The sequence below is a fragment of the Nipponia nippon genome, unplaced genomic scaffold (genome assembly GCF_047370975.1).
Source record: "Nipponia nippon isolate SJK-2023a ecotype South Korea unplaced genomic scaffold, ASM4737097v1 scaffold_3, whole genome shotgun sequence".
NCBI lineage: Eukaryota > Metazoa > Chordata > Aves > Pelecaniformes > Threskiornithidae > Nipponia > Nipponia nippon.
The window spans coordinates 112,374,336-112,399,932 of NW_028262347.1; the positions used below are offsets into that span (position 1 = coordinate 112,374,336).

At 48.4% G+C, this 25,597-nt stretch overlaps 1 protein-coding gene across 3 annotated transcripts in view; it reads left to right on the forward strand.

Moving 5' to 3' along the window:
* CNNM2 (cyclin and CBS domain divalent metal cation transport mediator 2) overlaps positions 1-23,110 on the forward strand; it is a 130,213-nt gene extending 107,103 nt beyond the window's left edge. The window contains exons 4-9 of one of the 3 annotated variants that reach the window (XR_015706462.1): positions 1,451-1,620; positions 4,938-5,031; positions 7,492-7,557; positions 11,375-11,559; positions 13,738-19,699; positions 19,994-23,110. Coding sequence is in view for 2 of the 3 variants with exons in the window: in XM_009476016.2 (XP_009474291.2) it covers positions 1,451-1,620; positions 4,938-5,031; positions 7,492-7,557; positions 11,375-11,559; positions 13,738-13,947 (725 nt within the window). In the remaining variant the exon portion in view is untranslated. Of the gene's footprint in view, positions 1-1,450; positions 1,621-4,937; positions 5,032-7,491; positions 7,558-11,374; positions 11,560-13,737; positions 19,864-19,993 lie in introns of those variants that run through there. The other 2 variants (XM_009476016.2, XM_087765509.1) reach the window with 2 other exon arrangements.
* Positions 23,111-25,597: the final 2,487 nt, after the last annotated feature.

Below are 25,597 nucleotides of genomic sequence, written 5' to 3' on the forward strand. Positions count from 1 at the left end.
CAGCTGATATTGCCTTCCGTCGTAAAGTTGGTCCCTTCACCTCAGAGATGAGACCTGTTAACAGGAGAGCTTGTGGAAAACATACCTTCCTATTGCTCGTGCTGTCTCTCTTTGACATATAAAGACTTTCCACATGCAGGCCTTTTGGACGGGCGTCTTTCACTGCTATGTTCAACATATATTCATGGGTTGAAAATGATAAAGTTGTTTTGTCTCAAGTTTGCCAGCTCCAGTTGGAAATTAGTACTTCCCCTCCTCTAAGATGCAGTAACTGCCTGCCTAGATGCTCCTAGTCCACCTTCATGCTTTATTTTGCCTCTGTGACTTGAAAGAAACACGTTCGTGATCGGTTATCACATCTCAGCTGAGGGGCAGTAATTCCTTAAAAGGCTTGGACTCCTACGGCTCATGTGCACGTGAGCGTGTCCTTGGTGAAAGGAAGCAGTGCAACAGGAAGATGCGGATTTAACAGCAAGCAAGGCGTTGCTCGTGTAGTGGTACAAGACTTGATGGAGTTCCCCAAACACCTGCTCAACAGACATAGTCTTACAGTGCTGCTTCTCTACTTGTTTTGTGGATGAAAGGATTGTGTAGCTTAAATCCAGGTCTGCCTGTGAAGCAACTGCTAAATAAGATGAAAGCTACAGTTTTGGTTTCTCTGTTCTGAATTGAGAATAGTATCTTTAGCAGATGAAAGGTACTGGGTCATTAACAGTCCTGTCCTGAAATGAGGCGTTAGGAAAGCTTATACGTTTGCATGTGTAAATCTCGACGTCCCTGGCTTAACTCTCCCACACAAGGATGAGCTTTTCCGCTTCAAACAGCTCCTGTTGGGAACACTGAAGAGCAAGTGGATAGGGGATGTGTTCTGTGTGTCAGGCATTAATCCCACATGGTTTGAACTGACCTGCACTGTCTCTTACTTTGAGTAACTCTTCCCATATGAACCGTGGCAGCCCCAGTTGTGTCTTTGATTTATGTAGAGCATCTATCTAGAGCAACTTTCTAGGCCCCAAACAGTGATTTATTTTTTTTTTTTAAGTGCAATAAATGCAGTAACTTTAATACCTTTTGAGGAAGGAAAAAACAAATTCAAAGGTTCTCTGTGCCCCAATTGTAAAGCTCTTCCATTTATACAACTCTCCAATGAGCCTATACAACTGTGACTCTGAACTCTCAAGAGGGCAAGACTGCCTTTTTCTTTTCCCTTTCAGATGAAGACATGGTTTTTGGTTGTTTTGAAAAATACTTCACTAATGAAAGCTGGGGCATTCCTGTTTTTTTTCCCCCCCTTACAAATCTAACAGTCTCAAAAGACAGGAAGCCTGCAGTTCCATAATGGATCTCTCTGCATCTGTGTGTCTTTTATAGGCAAATGCTTATTAACGAGTATTGCTAACTTCTTGCCAGGCATATGAAGTGTAATGCCAAGTTGTATCTTGTGTTATAGAAGTAGAAGCATTTGGTCCATCCCAGATGTCAGAGAAGATCCTTCTCAGGCTGCTAAAACATCCCAACGTCATCCAGGAGCTGAAATACGACGAGAAGAACAAGAAAGCCCCAGAACACTACCTCTACCAGCGAAACAAGCCCGTCGACTACTTTGTTCTCATTTTACAGGTCAGACATGTGATTATGTAGATATGTGCAAAATCCTTCATCTCCTGACATATCCCTCTCTATACCTCTTCCAGTTGTTGAAGTTTGTCTTCTTTCAAACATGGGAATGGCACTATGGCTCCTGGGAACTGCTCCTGCCTCCTTTATGACCTTGCCAACCTTGAAGAGCTCACTCAGCTGCTTTCAGCCTCAGTTAAACCAGTTGTGAAGGGTAGACAGCACTTCCCACTTCCAGTCATCTGTTGAAAGTTACTTATGCTTTAGGTATCAATAGAATAGCCAATGCAAAGGAATCCCTGCATACAGCTGGCATTGCTTGGAAAATAGGGGTGCAAAAAAATGGCATGTCATGGGAGTTTGGTCAGGATGCTTTCTCTAATGTGTTTTTTCCTTTTGAAAAAGGAGGCATGGGGAGTTTGACAGTTTAGAGAAATGACATTTTTCTGTGCAATTTTAAAGTCTGTACCTTTGGTGTTGTGAGAAGCGCAGGTTTTGGCAGGGGCATTGCACCATCTACTGAACTGATGCCACCTCCTGCCACAGCCCCTGCGGTTCCTGGGCACTCTGCCATCTAAGAACTCGCCCTACCCCGAGACTGCTGCATTTGGGTGGGTTTTAGCTTGGAGCCCTAGGTGGTGTGGAAGGACTGTTTTCTGCTTGTTCTGTACAGGATCGCTTCCAGTGCTGGTATCTCCCAGGTTTTGTTACTTGACAGGAGTGCTTGAATGGCTAAGTGAAGGTTTACACAGAAACTTAAGCTTCTATCTAGCACCATTCGAGCAGGAACAGTCCTTTAAGAGATATTTTGCTGGAAAGGTGCTTATGTTTCTATCCTGCATAGCTGAAATCAGTTTTGGTTATAAAAACACAAGCATTATAGCTAAAGTTGTAACACAGGGCTTGAAATCTTCTTTAACATGGCCTTAAAAAAAAAAGGGGGAGGGGAGTTTAAACGCTGTCAGTGATCAACAATTAAGAAAGCACTGGAATATGATATTCTGGATTCAACGTAACTCTCTTTTTAAAAAGGATCCTTCTTTTCAAGGGTTTGAGGAGCCACTGGTAGCTCTTTAACTGCTCTTTCTTACGTGCTGAATTGTTGCAATCTGAAATACTCCAGAGGCAAGATAATGCTCCTGAATGAGGTAATGCTGCAAAGATGTAAATGGAGGACATGGGCGATACAAAAGAACAATCAGTTCTTTCTGAGCTATTCTTCAATCAATAAATATTTAGCAAACACAACGTGCTAGCTCTATAATGCATTTGGAAAAGTGAGTCTTGCAGTAGGTACATACTATAAAAATGGTAACAAGATTGGTTCTGCAAAGATCAAGAGGGGATAAATACTCTGCTTTTGTTACTTAAATGGACTTGGACTTATTCTCTCATGTTGAGAGACCAAGAATAATTTCACAGTAAATGCATGCCAAAACACAAACGTATATTCTGTGCATTAAATTTACCAATTTAATCTCGGTAGAGTTACTACCTGTTTGCAACAGCTTTTCTCTTAGCTAATGGGAAGTTCTGCAGCGGTTTGAACCGTGTTTTTTCAAAATTCCTATTAGAACATTAAACAGTGGAAAACCAGAAAACACATGTGCATGCATTTAAACAGGGCAGAACACATCTAATAGCATGCATGGGGAATTCTTAATGGCATTTCAGCCCCTGTGACTGTGCCAAGCATGCCTGGTCTTCATATGGCCACCACTGGCAAGCTTGGAGGTGCTGCATGTGCTGATAGAGCAATGGTCTTGGAACTGAAACTCAACTCCTACTACTAATTACTAGTTCGTATTTAGCTACTAACTCCAGACTGACTGTATATGAAGGTCAAAGCCCATTGCGTACGTAGTTTGGAGACCCGGTCTTGGCTGGTGAATAACTACCAGCAGTAAGTAGGTTAAGAGCTCTGTTTATAACCAGTCTTTGCCTGGGTGACGAAATCGTACCTTTTGGAAGGCTTATAATGAACAAATAAGCTACTTATTTGTGTTGTGGAGTGAAATTGGTTTTAAAAGGGATTATATGAAGTCGTTGCTTGTGATAGCAGGAAAGTGGATTTGTGAGCTAGGCGCTCTCTTCCTGCTAGGTAGATTTTGTGGGTTTTCTCATCTGGGACAGTCGGACAAACTGACTTGGTGTCAGGGCTCATGCAGGTTGAGTTCATATTCGTGTTTTTCTGCCCCAGTACAATACTGTAAAGTTAAAGGCATGATTACGTATTTAAAATAGTGCTTAATGAAATAAACACATAGAAATAAAATCTACCTTTTGGACTCATTTTGACCCGATTGTGTCCAGTTGATGTTCAGTCTGCTTAGTACACGTGGAACGGGCAGTCTGTCTGCCCTTTCCAGCCTAGCCAAAGGGAAAGCATTGCAGGTAATTATGTTGTTTGCCTGAAATCCCAACCTTTGTGTAGTTCAGCCTGAAAGCTGCATGAGGCTTCTTCTGTCTGCAGTGGTCTGCAGTGGTCTGCAAGACCAGGCCCCACTAAGAAGCCAATTATTTTTGGCTACTTGCATACAGAAGTAACTGGGATGTTTACAGCTATGTTTGATACGGTGGGTTCTGTTCTAGAGTCCTTTGTAGGATGTGATATTAAACATTTTGTTCAGCCCACCTCAGAAACGGGTGCACTTGTGTGGTAGTGTGGTTTTGTACAGCTTTGTACTGAGGGTCCTTCTAGGCAAGACCCTGCAAAAAAGCAGGATCTTAAGGGTGCTGGGATATGTAAAACTGCTAGAAACCAAGAAAAGCAAAGTAGCCCCAAGACTGCTCCTTCAGGAATAAGGGCTTTGTTTCTGTAGGAATCTCAAGAGTGAAGGCAGACAGCCTCCTCACGAGTTGTCTCCCATCTCCTTTTCCTATGTTTGTGTTAGAGGGGACTCTTCGTGTGAATGTGAGCTGTGGCCCGAAATGTCTAGGTGTCTCAAGACCCCAGGTGCCTGTGCTACATATAAGCTTGTTGTGATACTGGGGGAGTATTTTTTCACTCTGCATTGAGGGAAAGCAGCCTGGCAGCACTTGGAGCAGGGCAATAGTACCACCCCGAAGCACTGTGGTGATCCCAATCCTCTGCAGGGACTCATGCTGGCCACAGGGCACCAAAGACCAGGGTAGCTCAGGGCACAGGAACGCATTGCCCTCCGGGGTCTGTCCCTCTTCAGGCACCGTTACAAACTGCAGGGACCACGGCACTGCTTAGGAATGTCAGGCAAAATTAGCTTTCAGGGCTCAAGCCTGGTCTTGTGCCTCGAGACCTATGGTCCCTTTTAATTGCAGCTCTCTCTCCTTTTCCTTAACAGGGGAAAGTGGAAGTGGAAGCTGGGAAAGAGGGGATGAAGTTTGAAGCTGGTGCTTTTTCCTACTACGGGGTGATGGCCCTCACAGCATCGCCAGGTATGTCCTCTTACCATCTGCTTCTGGAATGCACTCCTGCACAAGCCTGCCCATCGGGAGGAGGCTGCGCAGGGCATCCCCCCGCCGTGTCCGTGGGGCTGATGGAAACGATACCTCCTTGCCAGCGAAACTGCCTGCCTGGCACAGCATCCCGGGGAGGCGCCTGGGCCGGTGGCGGCGCTGACTCTGAAACCCAGCGGCTGGCAGCAGTTTGCCAGCTCCCAGAGGATGCGAGTGTTGGCCTTAGCGAGTGATGTGTTTGGTACTGGAGGACAGCTTTGTAGTTTTGCTCACGGTAGGGTAACAGGGATTGAATTAACGGGAATAAATAATTAGTGGCAGAGGGACATCTAGTGGTGCAAAGTACAAACGCCTGCTTAGTTTGGGGATGGTTCGCTTTACCAGTCTTGTTTCTAAAGCTGTCTTGAGGAAAAGAAGGGCAGCAGTGCAAGAAAAAAGATTGCTCCTGTCAGCTTGTGTGGAAATGTAACCAAGAAATCGGCAACGGGGGAGAGCTAGTGTCTGAGGGTGAGGTGTGAGCCAGTTCCCACCGAGGTGTGAGCCAGTTCCCGGCACACAAGCCACCACCTCACAGGTGCAGGTTGGGGGATTGTCTTATAATCCACCAAGAGCAGGCTCCAGTGCTGTATTTCAGCATTTGGCAATGTATTTTGGTGCCAGCAGTGTCACCACTAAGATCTTGACCTCAACTAGGAATCCACAGCCCTGCTTGGGAGAGCTGGGGCGCTGGTGCTGGCATTGGCCGTCTGCTGACCCAAAGCCGCTTGCTCAGCTTCAGGGAGAGACATTTCTCATGCTGAAACCAGGTCCTCCTGTCACAGCAGGGTTTATGTTCCACTGGAGAGGCAGCTTGTTTTAATTGTACGCTCGTGAACACTCCCTTTACATATGTGTACCTATGTGTATGTGCATTAGTGAATGGCATTGGAATGAAAATTATTTTGTAAATTATAAGTATAGCTTTATTAAACTCTACAGACAACAGCAGTTCTCTTGGACGTGTGAGCTCGCTTTTACAGGCAAGACTAATTCTTCCTTAATTATGTACACTTTAATTTGATCAGTCTAGCTTATACCTTTTGAAGCTTGACAGATTTGAAAGTGTGCAGAGCACTGGGTGGATTTTATCTGAGCAACAGCAGCAGTGTTCACGAGGAATCATGACACACACGTGTGTGGAATTGCATCATACCCTCAGCTTCGCAGCTCAGCTTTTGCAATATGGGCCAGGCACGGAGCTGGGTTAGGCATGGTCAATTCTCCTACCAGACCTCTGCTTGGAAATCACTTGTGGCATCTCTGTTTTGCCAGCATTGTTCAGTTTGAATGTTTTCATGTGGGGGGTGTTTTTTGTGTTGCCAACCCTCCCTGCAACCATGCCAGTTGCCCCAAGTCCTGTGAGGTCAAATGATCTCCTCTTCGTGTGCTCTGAAATGCATCTTGGATTTTGTCATGTCAAACTTAAGGATATGCACTATTTTAAATTAGTCTTGGCCAACCTTGGATTTGTTTATCTTCAACTGGTTGGCTTTTACCAGTAGCAAACCCCTCGTTTTGCTGGCTTTCTCTCCAGGCTTTAGAGAATTTGTTTTATGATGTCTTGCAGCATCCTGAGATTTCTGTTAGGATGAGCTCATAAAAATAAATTCCTGTTGCTCTGTGTAGACAGGAAAGCTCAGTGAAAGTATAAGTCATTGCAGAACAAGAGAAAACTCCTGCTCTTCTGTGTGTCCTAATTAGACATCGTGTGCCTGCTCTCCCCACCTGGAATGTGAAATCAGTAACAGGAGAGTAAAGCATTTAAAAAAAAAAAACCAAAAAAAAAACCCCAAAAAAACCCCAAAACCCCCAACCAAACAAAAAAACCCCAAAGAAAGAAAACAAGAACCCCAAACCAAAAAAATCCCAACAAAAGAGTGAAGCTGTTTCAGTCATGATGAGCAGTATGGTACCCATCCTGACAGGGATGAGCTTGGAGAATCACAACCTGGCTTGACATTTTACTGAAGAACTATAAAGTGTCCTTTGGTTTTATTTCTATTTTTGCCTGACTCCCATAAGGAACAGCACCTGTGAAAGCTTTCTGGCTTGTTTTAACTCTTTGCCTTCCAGGCTGGAGTGGGCAGCATCGCTCCTTTTGAACTGTTTTAAAACTGAGTGTACCTTGATGAACTGTTCTGTGCTGGATAACCATTCAAATTAGCAAGTGAAAATTATTCACTTCACTGTAATTCCTTGGGCTTGTTTTTTGGTTTATTCCTAAAAGTGTTTAATTGTCTTTTTTGGTTTTGCTTTTGTTTTAACCCTTTACTTTTTCACAGTTGATTTGCACTTTTGGTTTTAGTTCTTCAGTGTGTGAACTGGCTCCTTCCCCTGTCGAGTGTGGATAGCTGCCGCCTTTCTGGTCGTGATCTCATCCTTTTTCTCTCCCTCTTCTAGTTCCCTTGTCCCTGTCTCGTACCTTTGTTGTCAGCAGAACAGAGTTGTTAGCAGCAGGTTCTCCAGGTAAATCCGCATGCTTCTATTTTCACCATACTTGTGACTGCCCTGATGCCATAAAAACTCAGCTGCAGTCTGTATTTATCTGACCCCTTTGCTCGTTAGGGAGAAGTCCAGCACAGAGTTATACCTCGCAGGTAGGTATCCTGAACTTTCGTTTATGGTAACTGGTAGCGATGTGACAGAGTCGTCAAAATGGGAAGAACTAAAAACACATTGAAGAAAATGTATTTGGTAATGTGTGCTTGTTCTTGTTTCTCATACGTACGCTGGTGGAAAATTAGGAGGGGAGATTTTTTAAAAGAAGGTATTCTCCCCCAAGCTGAGGCTTAAAAATTTCTGAAGAAAATGCATTTGGCAGAGGAGAATGTCTGCTGCTAAACTGCCATAAAAGGAAAACTTCGTTAATGAAAGAATTCTTATATTCTCATATGGGTAAATTCTATGGTTTGTATGCACTCTGGCCATTTCAATTCCTCAAAAGCTGTGAGCTTTCTCTCAGTGAGGTTAATGCCGTGGACCAGCACAGTGATTTACTGAGTGGATGGATTTGCAATGGAATGTGCAAGAAGGTTGTGGGACCTCCTGTGGGGTTCTCTGGTTCCCATTTTGCTTAAGACCTTTCCCTGCTGAACAACCAAGTTGACTGACACAGAAATCCCTTTGGAGAGCAGAGACCAAGGAGGGAACAAATTGGGCCAAAAAGAGCTCTGAGATGTGGTTGAGCGGTTGGAAATTGGGAAGGGTCAAGAACTGAGCTTTGCAGACGCTCTGTGCACAGAGTAGTTGAGAAAAATGGAAACCCATCAAGAAAGTCTGTAGGAAGAGCAGAATCCTAAAATAGTTTGGGCCACAGTGAACATACTTCTTCCTTTTGAAGTTTTCTTTTTCAGATGAAACATCTTTCCCTAGACCTAAAAGCAAACAAGATAATGGTGTGCACATTTAAGTGAAACATCTCCTAAACAGGAATACGTATCATGCGTTTCATAAACTGTCACCATCTGCTTCCTGTATTTTCCCCCTCTTCTTTTTTCACTTTTGAAAATGTATTTCACCATCAATCCTTAAATTAGTCTCATGCACATTCCAAACAAACTACAGGTTGTTGCCCTGCAGGGGATTTTTTTCCTGCCCTGTTAAAGTTTCCTGCTGCTAAACTTCAAAGAAGGGGGAGAAATTTAATCTTTCTTTAATTAAAGTACCTGATGGCTTTCTTTTAAGCTCAGTGGCTTTGATTATCTTTTTTAGCTTGGTTCTTTTGTTTTGCCAGGTCTTCTTTTTTTTTTTTCCTTTTCCTTGCTACAAATAAGTGTACACTTTGCACATGCAAGCTGTTTCCAATATAAATGCCAAGTATATTTTCCTAGCTTTTCCCCCAACTAAAAAAAAAAAATAAAAAATAAAATCAGTAATGGAAAATAATAATGGGAAGAATCTCCTTTGAAAGGAATTGATGTGGTAAGCCTGGTCGCTATGACAATGTGGTACCAGTTCTGATGAAACTCGGACCTTCTGCTGGGTCCTTTTGAAAAGGATCCTGTTGTTTAACCCCAGATTCATAATACAGTTGTATTGATGTTTGTCTTGTGGTTTGTGCTCTTTATCCCCTGTATAGGAAGGTGAGGAGTATGGGAAAACCTGGGTAGAAAAGATCTGTTCAGATCTGGGCTGGCCTGCTTGGGGGCTGGCAGGGCGCTGTTCTGCAAACACGGACCTGCCTGGTATTCTTCTGTCGTCTGCCCTTTCTGTATCCTTCCTTCTTCATTAACTTCTCTTCTCCCTCCCTGACTAGTACATGGTCCAGAAATGATGTCCTTTCCCTCAGATTTTTAGTAATCGTACTTTTTTGTTCTGTCCTTGCGTTTCACCTGTCCCTTTTTTGTGTGTGGTTTTTTTTTTTTAATATATGCTTTGTCATTTTGCCCTCTGTCCTTCTTTGGTTTTTATTAGTAATGTACTATAAAACCCCTGGTGAAAAGAAAGGGCAAATACAAGTCACACTAGTGTAAAGCTGTTCCAGATGGAAACCTTTATCCCGAGCAGCAGCGATGCTGGTGTCACACACAGCCATATTTTGCATATGCAGCTGGGAAAGACAGGACAAATTCACTCAGCCTTCACAGTTCCTTGTTCTCCAGTGGGAATTACAGCATCGAGCCTTGTGTGCAGATAGAGGTTTGGCTCCTGGCAGCAGTTATTGCAGCCTGCTGTGGCTTTCAAGATAGCAAGTTGGTATGGAGGAAAACCTCGTGGGGCTCCGAGTGCTTCCCCCTAAGCCTGTGCTTGGTGTTGCCATAGGGACCTGCGCTATTTCCATAGTGCAGAAAGGGCAGAAAAATTGCCAAGTTGTCAGAACCTGTGTTTTTCTCTTTCCTTTTCTAAAATTTAAGGAAAGACAACATCAGAGGGATTTTAAGTGGGAAAGAAAAACCAGGGCAATTCTGCCATGCATCTGGAAGCATCTAAAGTGTTAGGTTTAGAAAAGGCTGGATGCAGAGTTGTAGGACAGGCTGTGTCATTTGGGTAAGGAGAGATTATATTTATAGTGATTAAGTGGCAGAGGTAGGGTTGAATTTTAGTGAGCTTTTTTTATTTTTAGAAATAAGTTTATACGTAGAAAAGTCTTCAAAAAAGAATCTGAAAAGCTTGCAAGGATACTGTTGCTGATTTGCTTGAAGAGGCTTTGTATCTTAAGATTATATGAAAATGATCTTTCAGCTGAATGGGGGTCACGTGGTGAGTAGCATAGTTTACATCAAGTTTCAGTTTGGGCTGGCTGAATGAAATTTAACTGCGCTAAGATCCAAAAATTCACCGGTGCCAAAGACAATTCTTTGATCAGTACGTACTGTGTGCGCACCCAGGGAGAAGCCCGTCAGCAGGAGGCCTTGGGACGTCTCTTAGGATGCATTTCTGCCCTCCTGTCTTCTGGGTCACTGTGTGACAGTGGCAGAAGCTAGGGATGCAAAATTGTCTGTGGCTTCCTGAAAGCACGTTTACTTGAGATAAACTGTGGCTAATCACACTTGCAGGGGACAGCTGCAAGGTTTTCAAGTGAAACCCTGCAGCGCTTAAAGGCCAGTGATGGAAAATGATGTCTCTAGTTTACTCCTTTCCTGGACATAGATTTTCCTCTGTAGCACGGACTGTTTTCCCTGTTTTGCTGGCTGGCACATACCACATGGAGCTCGCTCTCCTTCATTGAGTTTTTGCCCCTTCAAGCACTGGGAGGTACTAGAGGAAACATTGAAGTAATCATCATGGGGACTGCACTTTGGTCCACTGAGGACTGTATCACTCTTACAATTTTGAAAACGTCTGCTTTAACTCAGGGAACGAGGCATATGTAGGTACCAGGTGGAATAAAAGGGGGTAAGGGTTAGCTGGGACTGACTGTGGATGAAAGGTCTGGTATGGAGTTACGATTATAAATCATTACAGAAAAAAAAAAAAATATTAAGCATGGTCTGACTATCCAGAGCTTCTGTAAGGGAGCCTTGGGACGTTACCTTTCTCTGGTGGTTACCACTCATCAGCTGAAGCACTGTGACTTAGCTGTGCACAGGGCATGTCCATTGCAGCATCAACAAAGCCAGGTTCGTTTAAGGCATACTCAGTGATGTCGGCTACCAGCTCTGGAGTCAAAATGTACTCTTTTTCAGGGTAATTTTGTTGTTTAGCTGCATGTCTAGTTATGAGTGGAATAAGTATTTGCAGTTCTTTTGTGCTACATCGTGATTTATTATGTCCCTTTGAAACTGGTGACTTCAAATGTTTTCTGCTTGATTTAAGAAATCTCTCACTCTTACCCATTTCTCAGCTGAAAACAAGTCTCCACCTCGGCCCTGTGGCTTGAATCACTCAGACTCTTTAAACCGAAGTGATCGCATCGATGCAGTGACACCAACGTTAGGGAGCAGCAACAACCAGCTGAACGCGTCTTTCCTCCAAGTGTATGTTCCGGACTACTCAGTGAAAGCACTCACAGACATTCAGTTTGTCAAGGTAGGAAAAAAGCTGGAAAGGCCCCTCTGGAACATGGGCTTGGCTGGTAGAATGGAGAGCCTGGGGAAGGGAGGTCCCTCTAGATTGCTCTGTGAGTAAATAAGATTATGAAAGGAGCTGTTTAAAAATAACTTTGAGTTACTTTTTCCCAGTAGCTGCTGTCCATTGATTTGTCTTCGCTGTTCCTCTCATTTAGGCTTGTAAGTAGATTGGTCACATAAGTTTCTGGATTTCAGGTTCCTCGAGGAAAGATTATAGAAAATAACCTCTCTCTGCTTTTAGTCATGAAAGACGTATCCTTGTGAAGCCTTTGGAGCCATCTGAAATGAAGACCCTTCATTATCACACAGTGTCATTTTCTAAAGGATGAGACATTTTCTGTTGGTTGCAATTTTTATTCACTTTTGATTTTGGTTTCAGTTTGGGGTTCTTGATCTTACTTTCCGACTTGTCATCCTTCTTCTGCTTGGAGAAGTCTCTTTATCTTAACTTCACATGTTAGGCTCATGTCTCATACTACCAGTGAGTTGCTGCATGAATACAGCTCTGTCCCCCAGCATGGTGCATCCCACGCTGAAATGTGTGTGAGTCCTGTGGGATAGGAAATCTAGCTGAGCTGAGGAACAGCTAATGCTGGCAGCAATTCCAGTCCAGCTGGGAGTCCAGGGAAGCTGACGTCCCATGGCCAGAAGTTGACCTTGATGCTTTTCTGAAATTAAGTGCACGTTCACAGTTTCTTTGTATGCAGCTCAAATGATTTGTGAACTCAACTTCTGTCAAAGTTAATTCAATATTAAGAACGTGGAATAGAGTAGAAATACTAGAATGCTAAATCGATTATTCCGTAGCCAAATTTTAAAAGGAGAGTACAGTCTTGCATTCAAAACTTGACAGATGCAAGTGCACTGGTCGATGGTTCAAGCCTTCAAGGTTTAGATACGTAAATATTTTTCACTGGGCAAGTGATTCTCGCTATGGGTTTCAATGGCTAATCTGCTGTACAAAGCAGCTGCTCATCTTATGCTGGTTTATGTGGAGTCCTTCCAACTATCACTGTATTCATACTGAGGCTAATGAATGCTAAACCGTCTGGTATCTCTGCAATCAGGCTTGCACACCTCTTTGCATCATTCTGCTTTACACATAGGACAGAGTACTCAACATTAGTGTTTTCACTGTGCCACATGGGCATTTATTCAATGAATACCTTGTAAACCAGGGTTGTGACCTGCTTGTGCATGTTTGGATTTTGCTTTTTGAGATGTGACCTGGTCCATCTGACTCTCTTGGTTTCCAGTCCCTCTCTTGTGTTGCTACTGAAACTTAAGGCTTTCCAAAAGTCTTGTTTCACCTCTTCCACCTTCCTGCCTGCTGAGATAACCCACTGCTGTTGTAGCACATGGGGCTGCCAGTGCACGTGCATCCTGCTGCCTGTCCTGGCTGAGAAGGCTGACCCTGAGGAGTTTACGGGGCTGGTTGCTTGTGGCTCCAGGAGGAATTCTCCCCTCTACCACCGTATGCAGATATATGGGGCTATAGGCTTCCTTGCCTCTGGGGCATCGTGGGCAGTAACGCTCTGTGCTCTAGGCCAGCTCCTGTCATGACTGTTCTGCTGAGTGCAGCCAGCTCTTGCAGAGACCAGTGGAAGACTTCATGGGTTGCTAATTTGGACTAATTTCTGTGGAGATCCCAGTCTTCTCTAGAATTGAACGTCCTTATGTATCAGAACAAGGCTGTAGCTCCTGCTGCGTTCGCTGGCCTAGACAGGAGCAGTAAGGCTTGTACCCTCTGGCTCTATAGGGACTCTTAGAGCCTCACCAGGAGCTCGCTGAAGTTGGGAGAAAGACTTCACTGAACTCTGGTTCTCGCCCTAAAAATGTGCATGGTTAGAAGGAAATGGAGATCTGATTTAAAAATCTCTGCATAGGAATAAATCCCTGCCTTTGAACAGCATGGTGATCACACAGCTCTGTGCTTCCACCCTGTCTGGAAATGTCACCATGCTGTGGTGTTGAGTTGGGATGCTCTAGGCTTGCAAAGCTCAGGGATGTTTTATAAAAACAGGTAAAGTTGAAGTGTGATCATCTGGAAAGGGATGTTTATTTTCTCAGTGTGTCCCACGGGAGATACAAAAGTGTGACTGGCTGTTTTTGTTCCTTCTTTCTGTTCTTGGAGCAGATCTCAAGACAGCAGTACCAAAATGCCCTGATGGCATCCCGGATGGACAAAACACCTCAGTCCTCGGACAGTGAAAACACTAAAATCGAACTGACTCTTACGGAGCTGCATGACGGTTTGCCGGACGAGACAGCAAACCTGCTGAACGAACAGAACTGTGTGACTCACAACAAGCCCAACCACAGTATGCACAGTGAAGGAGCGATCTAGGAGCTGACTCCCCACAACCCACCCATCCCATCTCCTCAGCAGGACCAGCCCTCGCTCCTTCCTGCCTCCTCCCCGAGTGTGAACACCGTTAGTATGTGCTTGCAACACTGTGCTGCATCCAGTGTTCTGAGACCAAAGACTTTTGCGTCCGTTCTGGGAGCAGAAGAGGAAGAAACAGGAAGAAAGGAGCAAAGAGCAAGAGAGACTAAAGCCCCAAGCGTACTTTGGGAATGGTGAGCCACCCTTGAGAACGATGAAAATACTTCTTGCAAAGTAGAATCATGTTTATTTTTTATCTGTATTTTTGATCCTTGTTGGGTTTTTCCTCCTCAAACACATATGGAGAAGTTTAAAAGCTCCTCCTGTTATTTTTTCAAGAGAGATCATGTTTTTAAAAAGTATTTTGCAGAGTTTTAAATTGTTTCTGTCCCTCCTGAACCTCAAATGGGCTCTGTTGTGGTTTTGTGAATTGGCTCCAGTGTCCTTAGGCCTCTTTTCACCCCTCTCTGGTCCTTTTTGTTGCCCTGTTGAAGAAGTTAGTAACTGGTACTTGTATGTTATTTGTGTCCTAAGAATGAGCAAGCTTCAAGGAACCTCTGGTTTCAGCCACCTGGAAGGCCAAGGGATGAGTATTATTACATTCTTCCAGTTAAGTTTCAGGGAAGCAGTGGTTACTTTGGTATTTAATGATCTCTCAAATTTCAGAAGGTTTTTTGTAAAACAGGCAAAAGCATTGTTACACTTACAGTTTTGTAACCTCCAAAAACTTTGTGTATGTTGAAGACGATACTGGGGGGAAAGGAGTTAATTAACAAAACTGCAGTCTCATGAAATGAAAGCCGGGCGTAATTTTCCACAGCGAAGTAACTGGGTAATTTTTCATTGATGTTCCTGACAATTGCATGGTGAAGTAATGCGCACACCCCAAAATGACAAGCTTTTAAGCACTCGTGTGCTGTAGCAGTCTGCGCACCATTACCTTGGCCAGAGCAGTCTTTGCTAAATATCAGAGAACATCAGTCCCGGTCCCCCGTTCAATCTCTAGTATTAACACAAAAGATGCTGCTACAATTACGCCCAAAGTACATCCTCCAGGTGACAGTGAACCTCTGCCAGTGCAAGGATGGGCTCTGCTGAGGAGTCAGGACCGTCCTGTCCTCTCCAAGAATCATAGAATCATTAAGGTTGGAAAAGACCTTTAAGATCATCAAGTCCAACCGTTAACCTAGCACTGCCAAGTCCACCACTAAACCATGTCACTAAGCACCACATCCACCCGTCTTTTAAATACCTCCAGGGGTGGGGACTCAGCCACTTCCCTGGGCAGCCTGTTCCAGTGCTTGACAACCCTTTCCATGAAGAAATTTTTCCTAATATCCAACCTAAACCTGCCCTGGCGCAGCTTGAGGCCGTTTCCTCTTGTCCTATTGCTTGTTACTAGGGAGAAGAGACCGACCCCCACCTCGCTACAACCTCCTTTCAGGTAGTTGTAGAGAGCGATAATGTCTCCCCTCAGCCTCCTCTTCTCCAGACTAAACAACCCCAGCGCCCTGAGCCGCTCCTCATAAGACTTGTGCTCCAGACCCTTCACCAGCTTCGTTGCCCTTCTCTGGACACGCTCCAGCACCTCGATGTCCTTCTTGTAGTGAGGTGCCCAAAAATGAATACAGGATTCAAGGCACGGCCTCACCAGTGCCGAGTACAGGGGGACAATCACTGCCCCGGTCCTGCTGGCCACGCTATTTCTGACACAAGCCAGGATGCCATTGGCCCTCTTGGCCACCTGAGCACACTGCTGGTTCATATTCAGCCAGCTGTCGACCAACACCCCCAGGTCCTTTTCCGCCAGACAGCTCTCCTGCTACTCTACCCCAAGCTTGTAGCGTTGCATGGGGTTGTTGTGACCCAAGTGCAGGACCCGGCACTGAGCCTTGTTGAACCTCATACAGTTGGCCCTGGCCCATCGATCCAGCCTGTCCAGATCCCTCTGTAGGGCCTTCCTACCCTCCAGCAGATCAACACTTCCACCCAATTTGGCGTCATCGGCAAACTTACTGAGGGTGCGCTCGATCCCCTCGTCCAGATCATTGATAAAGATATTGAACAGGACCGGCCCCAATACTGAGCCCTGGGGAACACCACTTGTGACCGGCCGCCAACTGGATTTAACTCCACTCACCACAACCCTTTGGGCCCGTCCATCCAGCCAGTTTTCTGCCCAGCGAAGCGTACGCCTGTCCAAGCCACAAGCAGCCAGTTTCTCCAGGAGAATGCTGTGGGAAACTTTCTGGATGTGTGTATTGCACTTCAGGGATTCAGAGAGGTTTGTTTCCAGGCTGTTCCCAGCCACATTCCTTCCTTTGAGTGGATTTAGTGCATTTCCTTCTCTCTTGCCCCTTTTAACAGCCATTTTAGGGATTACCATGGTAGCAGAGCAGAGAGCCTCCCACCCAGCTGCCGCTAGTGCAGGGCGCCCTGCATTGGGCAGCAGAAACTCCTCTACCCCAAAAACGTGAATGCAGACTGGCTGCAAGCAAGAGGCACCCCATGGCAGTTGTGCATCACACATACCCCGCTCCCACAGATGGAGTCTGAGTCCTCAAAGGAAAAAAAATGTCCTGTCCCCCCAATCCTCTCCCCTTCCAGTGCTGTCTCAAACAAAATGTGAATGTTGCCCTCGGTATCTGGAGTGATTAGTAAATCAGGCATTGCGGTTTCTCTGTTTCGAGACCCTTCCATGGCCCTTGGCTATGTAGCATTTCCCTTCCTTTCTTTACACCCAGATAATCTCATCTGACCCTCAAAGAAGCCCCCAGCCCCAAGTGCGACTGCCAGAGCTCTCTGTGCCTGCACGCCTGCCCCGTCTCTCCTGCTCACGGGCTGGGGAAGGCGCTCGTCGCAAGTTCCCGCGGTCCGTCTTCACGAACGGTGGCTGGAAAGGTGCAATATTTTGCTGCAGGATCTCCCTGCAGGAAATTGGAGTGCGCGGTGTCAGGGCTGATTGGGTCTGCGTGTGTCTCTCCTCCTCTCTTTTTTGGCTTCAGAAAGCAGCCATAATTTTTGCTGTCCTCCCCGATGGGAAAGGCGCACTTCTTCCTTGGAGCCACCCATGAGGATGAAGTCCCCACAAGGGGGCGTAGAAATTGCACAGTATCTAACTTGTGCACCCAGTGAGGAGGAAATGGGGCCCCCAAAACCTTACTCTCATTTAGCTTTTTATTAACTTTTTTTGAGTCCCATCTAAAAGCGTTTCCTTAGTCTCCATCCTCTCTCTGATGCGCACCAGCCTGCCACCGCCAAGAGCAGACGGCTCAGCGTCGGCACGGGCTGACCTAAGCCCTGCTCGTTCCTGGAGAGCTGCCAATATTGCACCTTTCTTGCAAAGCAAAATGTTGAGATGTTACAGCGTTTGTCCTCGGCGAGGGACTCGCCTCGCCAGTTTGTTTCTAGCGTTGCTGAATGTAAAAGTTTGTCGGAAGTGTTTGACACGGTGGTGAACTTGAGATGCAGTATCCATTTTGTCAAACCTGCTGAAGGAGGGAAGGCTCAAGTCGAGGCAGCTCGCTCTCTGGGACGAGGTTGCTCGCTGGATCTGACTTCTGCTTCTTATGGCAGGTTATAGATTTGTTTCAGTGTCTGTTTCCCTTTTAAAAAAAAAAAAAAAAAAAAGCCAATTTTTCCAACCAAAGCCATGTGATCCCAAAGCAAATACCTCCTGCTTCTGCCCATGCTGCACTGTTCCAAAATTTGCAGGCAATTTTTTGCATGACTGTTTTTCATCATTTGTACAGATCCAATAATGGAAAGTGAAATAATTTCCATAAAAATAGTTGATTATAGATGTGTTTCATATGGAAAATATGTACCTGACCCAGAGGGGTTAGGAGCTGCTACTACTAATTAGCTTGAAGAGCAAAGCATGGTCCTCTCCCCGGAGGGGAAAAAAACCAGTCTCCCTGTTCTCAGGGTATTTACAGTTTTACTGTTTAACAAATGCAAGGGGTTCCCAGCCCTTGTGGTGGGAACCATCACAAGCAGAGGAGCCCGGCGCCCAGCTCAGGATCATTTCTGAGCCTCCGGATGGCGTTTGCCGGCGCCGGGGCTTGGCTCTCCCGACTGCAATGGAGATGCCATGGCGTCTGAGTCTGTGCCCTGCCAGAGCAGGTCTGCTTTCTCTGCCTTGCTGGCTGCCTGCCTGCATTCAGGTGGGCTCAGATGCCGTGCCGCAGTGCCATAAGGATGCATGGCAGGGCTGCCGGTCATCGCCGCGGCGCAGGGCACCAGCTGGTGGCTTTGGGAATCATTGGACTTGACCTCAGACCTTGGCAAGGCTTTTGACTCGTAGAAAGGATACTGCATCTTCCTATGTCAACTCCTACTGCCGCCTTTGTTCCCCTCGTCCGTCTGCCCCCGGGTGCAGGCAGAGGGGTGGACGATGATGGCCTGTTGGCCAGGGGAGGCTGGGAGGGCATCTAGCCATGGTTTCTACTGTCAATACAATTTTGCACAAGAGTTCTTTGAAGTGAGGTTTTCAACACTAATATCTTAAATGCACAACTGTGAATTATAACTTTTACACTCCTGTTGGTTGAATTTCCTTTAAATGAAATGAACCTGAATCTGTTGTAACTATGATTTTTATTTTTTTTTTTTTTTTTAATTCTGTGTATTGCCAAATCTTTGTAAAGAGTGAAGGAATGTTCTTGCTTTCCAATGAGAATCTTTCTCCAAACGAGACTGACTCTGGTGACGTGGAGATCATACGAAGCATGCTAGTTCTGAGTGGAGAGGGGCTCAGGGTGGGCTTAGCAAACCAGCCTCGGCCTCTCTGTAGACCCCAAGCTCAAACCCTCCAGAGTTTACACAGTGCTTATTGTTTTATTCCCAGCTTGTCCACTCCTTGAAATCCCTGTGCAGCTGGAGGCCGCTGCTCCGGAGGAGCTCAGGACAGGGTATCCCGCAGCGGGACAAGGGATGCTGGCAGGGTGTCGGGGCTGGCCGGGGAGCAGGGGCCCCGAGGCTGGCGTGGCAGGACCAGGTGCTTCCCCCATCCAGTTGCACCAGCAGAGTGAGCTCCACAGGGCAGGTCCTTCCACCGCTCTCCACCTCTGCTCCAAAACTGTAGTCATGTGTAGTTCCCTCTCATGCTCTTTTTGCCCCCACGCACGCTCCTGCTCTGGAGTGAGCAGGTGGGGGATGATGCCGAGACCTGTGCGGGGCAGCTGGAGCTGGCTGCTCAAGGCTTGCAGTTCTTGGGCCCTGTTGGAAGAGGGGTCAGCCGCTCCTTCACATTGTGCTCACTGTTCTGTTCCTCCTCTCTTCTCCTGGACTTACTCCCCTTTTCCTCACCACAGGGTTTTTTTTTGTTGTCGTTTTTTTCCTTCTTTTCTTTAAGTGCCTTTTTGTGCGGGTGGAGCTGGCAAGAGTAGGAGTCTCAGGATACGGCCCTTTGCACTCACCTCAGACCTGGAGAAAGCTCAGGGGTAGCAGGGCGAGTTGCCCGTGATGGCCCACGGACATCACCCATTGCTGCCTCTCAGCCTTCAGGGCCCAGCTCAGATGAGGATGGGATTTTGGCACCGGTGGTGTCAGGCTCTGGCTCAAATCAGCTCAAAGAAAACCAAAGAGGTAGCTTTGTGCGAGGGGCTGCTTGGGCAGCGGTGGTGCTTCCTGTGATCTCTGCGGAGCTTAGCCGAGGGGCGCGGGGGTGTGGATGGCAAAGAGCAGCGCTGTCTCCTCACGAGCGTCCTGTGTAAGTATCCTACGTGATGGAGAACACAGCCGTGTTCTCCAGGACCCCTTGGAACATGCATCTTCCTTGTGCTGAAATACACTATCTATAGAAATCATTCCCACATGAAAGATGTACCATATTTTATATGATATCTAATACACACGTCTGTGGTTTTAAAACTAGTACCTGTGTACCAGTTGTCAAGTTATCCAGTGTCTGGACTGCCAGTAGAAAACTGGGGCTGGGGGGCGGGGAAGGATGCTGCAGAGAGTACCTCTTGTTTTGATGCTAACTTGAGGCTTCATCCCAAAGGTGTCCAACCAGCGTTGAGGGGTTCCTGCGTTCATACTGTGCGCTGCCACGTGCCAAGCTGGCACAAAGCAGAAACCCAGCCTGTGTGATACAGACCCGGGCTTGCTGCCTGCCCCACTGCCTGGCTCTCCACTGGGGCTCTAAATAGACCCAAAGAAGTACCTGGTCCTTGGATACCGAGGGTTGGTTTGGCCCAACAGTGAAATGACAAGCTTAACAAACATGATCGAAAGGCAGGCATCTTTTCATGGTACAGAGGAGAGAGCAGCCTTCATCCTGACTTGACCAGCAGAGAGGACAAGCTCTACATTAAAAGCTGGGCTGGGAAGGTGCCTCGTCCCTGCTCTGTTGTTATACTTGGTCCATCAGTTGCAGGTCTCTTGTCGGTGCGAGCTCTATGGTGATACTGGCCTCACTCCCATGCGTCGGCAGCACAGGGAACTCGGAGACATCCACAGCTTCCCGCAGAGCCCCCCAGACGATCCCGCTCGGTGTCTTGCTCTTGTCCTGGAGCCTGGCTTCACACTGGGTTGCGTTCCTCCACAGTTAGTTTTACAGCCGTGTCCTTGAGGCCGTGTCCAGGTGAGGGGATGCTGTTGCTGCGGGTCCGAAGCGGTACGGTTGAGCTTTTTCGGTCTGGTTGTGCATAGTTGCTGTTCCGTTAGAAGCTGGATGCTGAACCTGGGGAGGCCGGAGCATTCCCTAGGAGAAAGCCTGGGATGCCAGGTTGTCCCAGTGCCCTTCCCTGAGCTGCAGGGATGGGAATAGGGTGCTGGAAAGCTGACTCCAGCCCGTGGCACGGTACAGGTGGCGGAGGGAGGTGTTTCACAGATCGGTAGTGCTGAACTCGGTCAAAGTGACATCTTGTGGTTCTCATTATCCTGAGGTCAGGCTCTGTAGCGGTTCTGCACCTTGGAAATACGATACTCAAAGCTGCTGGTCTTCTCTCCCCAGCTGAAAAACATCTTTCTGCTCTCTCCTGAGGTTTCTCCTTTGGGCCTTGTTTTCCTCTGAGCAGGGCTGATCCCTGGGATCCTGCAGAGGACAGTGTCCTGGCTGCTCTCGCCACTCCAGCACAGATTTCTGGCTAATGAAGTGCTCGATGTTTAATCCTCCCCTGGGCAGGAGAGGTTTTGCCGTTCCTGACAGAAGCTGCCTGTCGTAGAGCTGGGCTTGAGGTTTGTCAGCTGTCGTGAGCCAAGCAAGCACCTGCAACACACAAAGGCTGCAGGCAGCTCCAGTGCTTCAGAGGTGGATTTGATGTCTCTGTTGTCTTCTCCTGGAAGCAATGCGGCGGTCGGTTTATAGCAGGGTTTGTTGGGATGGAAGGGCTTGTCCCAGCATTTAGTGCTTGGTGGAGCAGTCTAGCATCCCATTTCAGCTGCTTGGAGAATGCAGAGCTTTATAAAAGGAGGTGTTTTTTAATCCTCTGGGCATCAGTCTTCTACCAAATCATTCGAAATCCAAGTGAGAAACTTGTAGGTGTCAGATGAGTAGCCCAGATCATATGCCTTTAGTTGGAAGTGCCAATACCGAGTGCATGCCTTCTGGATTTGCCCAAAGATCAATCTGTGAGGGCGGAGGGGGGTCCCGGTGAGCTCCTCTGGTCACAGAAGTGACAAACTGGCCAGGCCTAGATCAGCTCTAGTGTCATCCCTGCTTTAAAGTCTCAGGTCCCAGCAGGCTGGGCTGGGCTGGGCTGGTTTGGCCGGCGGGTTTTTACCCGGGGTACGTGCTCTGTCCTTCTGCGTCGTGCTGGCTTGGATTCAGCAGTGGGGCTTTCTGCGGCTGCTGCTCTCGCATCGGCCGGGGCCGTTCCTCTGCTCTTCTCGCTGTGCTTTTGTTGAGCGTTCAGGAAGGCGAGAGAAGGAGGTGCAGCAGTCAGGAACGGGCGATGCTGCGGCCGTCCTGTCTTCGTTCCTCGCACTAAGGGTAGGAGATGCTGCTTAAGGGACTCTGCCTTCCTCGCAGACCGCATAAAATTTGGAGAGTGGAAACCCACCAGGACCCCAGCACCAGTGCTACGGTCCCATTTGATCCATGTTCTCCCGAGCACAAGGGTGGCTTGCGGGCGGTTCAGGCTCGGGCCCTGCTGAGGGAGCTCAGAGCTCTTGGCCTGTGCTTTCTCCAGCCCGCGCAGCTGCAGGGCCAACCTCGAGACCTGAACCGCGGGGCGGCTGCCCAGATGCCAAACACATTGAATCTGAAAACCCAAATACTTGAGAAGCATTCCTGGAAGCCATGAGTGGCCGGTGCTCGGCAGCCGGAGGTCTCACACCAAACCTTTCTCCTGCAGTCGGGTCCTCCCTGGCTGCCCCGAGCCTCCTCCGGCCGCTGCTGGCTCGGCCTCGTTCCCCCCGCTCAGACGCCTGGCGGCTCTCCCTCCACAGGGCGTTTTTGTGGCTACCTGAACCCGCTCAGCCACTCCGGCCAGCTCTTCCCTGTGTCTTACTTGCCGTCGTACATGGTCTTTGCCAATTGTATCATATTGTACATGACTTCGGGTTTCCAGAGTTGTAGTGTTCTGACTACAGTATTTCCATGTGTGTACATAAACCTGAATAAGCACAACTGAAATCCTGAATGAAGTGTATACGTTTCATATACTGATTGTCATACGAATGAATTTTATAATTATTCCAATTTTGTTGTAGATTTCCAATCTTTCCTATTTATTTTGTACCAGATTTATTTGTATATTTTGTGATTTTGTTTAAAAGCATTTTGTTTATTTCTATTCTTTTTAGATAAATGATGATTTTTTTTCTGTTGAACATTCCAGTTTATGCATTTTTCCCTCCTCCATGCTCCCCCCCTCATTTCCAAGGGACGGATTTTGGCATGCGGGTGGTGGGGCTGATGTCGGTGATCCCGGACCCCGATCTCTGCTACTGGCACATCAGCGGTCTTTAACCTCCACTTCAGCTGTCAAGAGCCACAGAGAGGCCGGATCCTGTTCCCCTTAGAGCCAGGTCTTGCTCTTTGCTTTGGTGGGTCTGGGCCCGTAAGTCCTCGAGCTGGGGAGGGCTGTGCTGCTGGTTTTGCTGACGAGGAGCTGGGAAGCTGGTGGCAGCGGCAAGCAGCTGACTTTCTGAAATTCCCTCAAGGGTGAGGGCCTTTTTCTTCCACTAATAAAACCCCCTTATTTACAACCTGCTCTCCATACATCATGTTTGTTTGTCCAGAAGCATAGATGCCGTCTGTCTGTCCGTCCGTAGCGCATGTTCCTGCCGGGTGGTGCGTGACTGGGGATCGCCAGCGAGGGACGTGGCTGGTGGCGACGGCGGCTCCGTTGGATGGGAGTCGCTGGTGGAGTGAGTCTGTCCTTCCCCCTGCGTGCGGTACCGCTGCCTGCTCCCCTGGTGCTGGGACTTTGGCAGCGGCGTTGTGCGGAGCCTGCAGTGACGGCGACAGTTCTGAGCAGGAGAGCGAGCCCGTGCTTAGTCCCCTGCCCAGCATCACTTCCACCTCCACTCCGGCAGAGGAACGGCTGACCCTTTCTGCGTGCCAGATACAGCCCTGCCGTGTGCCCATTTCGTGCTTCTGCCATCCTTCAACCCGTCCTCCTCGCAGCCATGTCACCCAGCTGCTTTCCCTGCGCTGGCCTCTCTTCCTTGCTCAGCGCTTGAGCTGCTAAACTCTGGGTTAGTGAATTGGGCAGCGCCTGCTCAAGCCTTGTGGGGGTTTTTGCTGCACACAGTGCGGCCTCTGTCCCTCCTCTTGTGCTGCAGGGTGGCCCCAGCCCCCTGGACCTCGCTCCCCAACATTGTACCAGCAGGATGGGCAGAGTGGCAGGTCCTGTGCGGAACTCTGCTCCCCTGCGTGTGCCTGTCCCCGGCAGCGGGCGGGATGGTGGGATGCTGCAAGCAGGATGTAAGTAGAGTTAATGTGAAGGCAGACTTTGGGGCTGGCTCTGGTGGTGAAGAGCAGCGGGAAGGAGGAGCAGGGCAGGGGAGCCCCGGGCTCCTGGAAGGGAGGGTGCGAGAGGCCAGGTCCCTGCAGGGAAGCGGGATGGGTGTTGGCTGCACTGTGGCCGCGGGGCAGGAGCCGTGCCTGAAGCAAAGGCAGCAGCAGCCGGGGCTCGGAGTCCTCGAGGCTTTAGCAGCACCCAGGCTGCGCTCTGCCCTCCCTGTGTGGCTGGGATGGGACCCCAGCGCTAAAGACCAGGTCTCACGTACTGTGTGAGTCACGCTCAAGGTCACCCTTTGTGCCTACAGCTTGTTAAGTCCTGGTAGACCATTCACCCCCCCCCCCCCCCCCCATGCTGGATGCTGGTGCTGTGTTGCTCTGTGTGAGGGCTGGGCCAGCCCTGTGCTCCAGCCCTGTGCTCCCGCCGCACGCGCTGCAGCCCAGCAGGCCCCAGGGCCGTTCTGCTGGAGGGGAGCACTCTTGTGCAGGGCCAGGGCGGGCTGGTGGCTCTGCACCTACAAAATCGCTTTGTCAATAGACACTGCAGGTGGCCGGGGCTTCTGGTGCCAAGGTTGCAATAGCGGCTGCTCAGGGACTGGCAGAGGGCTTTGCATCCTCCATCATGGTTAGGCGTACCCTGATACTGGGTTTGTGCTTCAGCTGCTGAGGAAGAGGAGTTGGGAGCACCTCTCGTTACTTTGATCTATTCTTCAGAAGTACTTGCTGGCAGTGCCCAACGCAAAATGGCTGCAGGGCTGTGGCTAAGGGCAGAGCGAGCCTTGCGCTCCTCTCCCTGGTAGAGTTTGCTCGGTGCAGCCACTGCGAGCCCCTCTGTCTCTGCGGAGCAGTGAGGGTGGGCACGTGGTGGTGGAGAAAGCAGGAGAAATCAGAAGCTCAGGGCAGGGATGAGGCCTGTTCCTGGGGCTCGCTGGGCTTTTGCCGCAGGAGAGACCGTCGCCGGTAGGCAAGCGCGTGCCTGTCCCGTGGGGTGGGGAAGGGGCTGCGGGGAGAGCGGCAGGAGCCTCGCAGCAGCTGCGGCTCAGGCCAGCTTTTCCTGGGGGTTTGCAGAGCCGGTTGGAGACACGGGTGCTGCAGGCCACCGGTGTCCTGGGAGCAGCAGTGGTGCAGCCAGAGGAGCAGGCAGCTGCCTGCCAGAGGTGTGGGCTAGAAAAACAGGGCTGTGGCCATCTGCTGTGCCAGCCGGGGCAAGAGGCTTCACCCTGCTCTTGCTCGGTGGTTTCTTACTGCAACGCCATGGCAGAGCCACCACAGGATGGGCAGAGAGGCACGAGCAGTGCCTGTGTCTGTCAGGCTCTGCCCGCTGCTTTCCCACCATCAAGTGAGGGTCAAATACTTTCCATTGCTCCAGCCTTGAAGAGTCTTCTCCCCATCGCAGTCAGAAATAGCCCTGGGCTGGGAGTGAGCTATTTGTGGTGACCGGTTAGGAAGGAGGAATGCACGGAGCTCCCCAGACCTCCCTTCCCGCAGCCGCACGCCCTCCCCAGCTGCTGAGCTAAAGCTTAAAAAATTCAAGTGACTATACTTGGAGAAATGAGGTTTAAACATAGCAAAGCCCAGCATGGCCTTTAGTGAAAGGGCTCGGGAACAGCTCCCTCAAACCCCTCCTGCAGCCAGCATCGCTGTGGGTACCGTTAGCTGCTCTCCGGACCCCAAAATCAAGGGGTGAGGGACCCA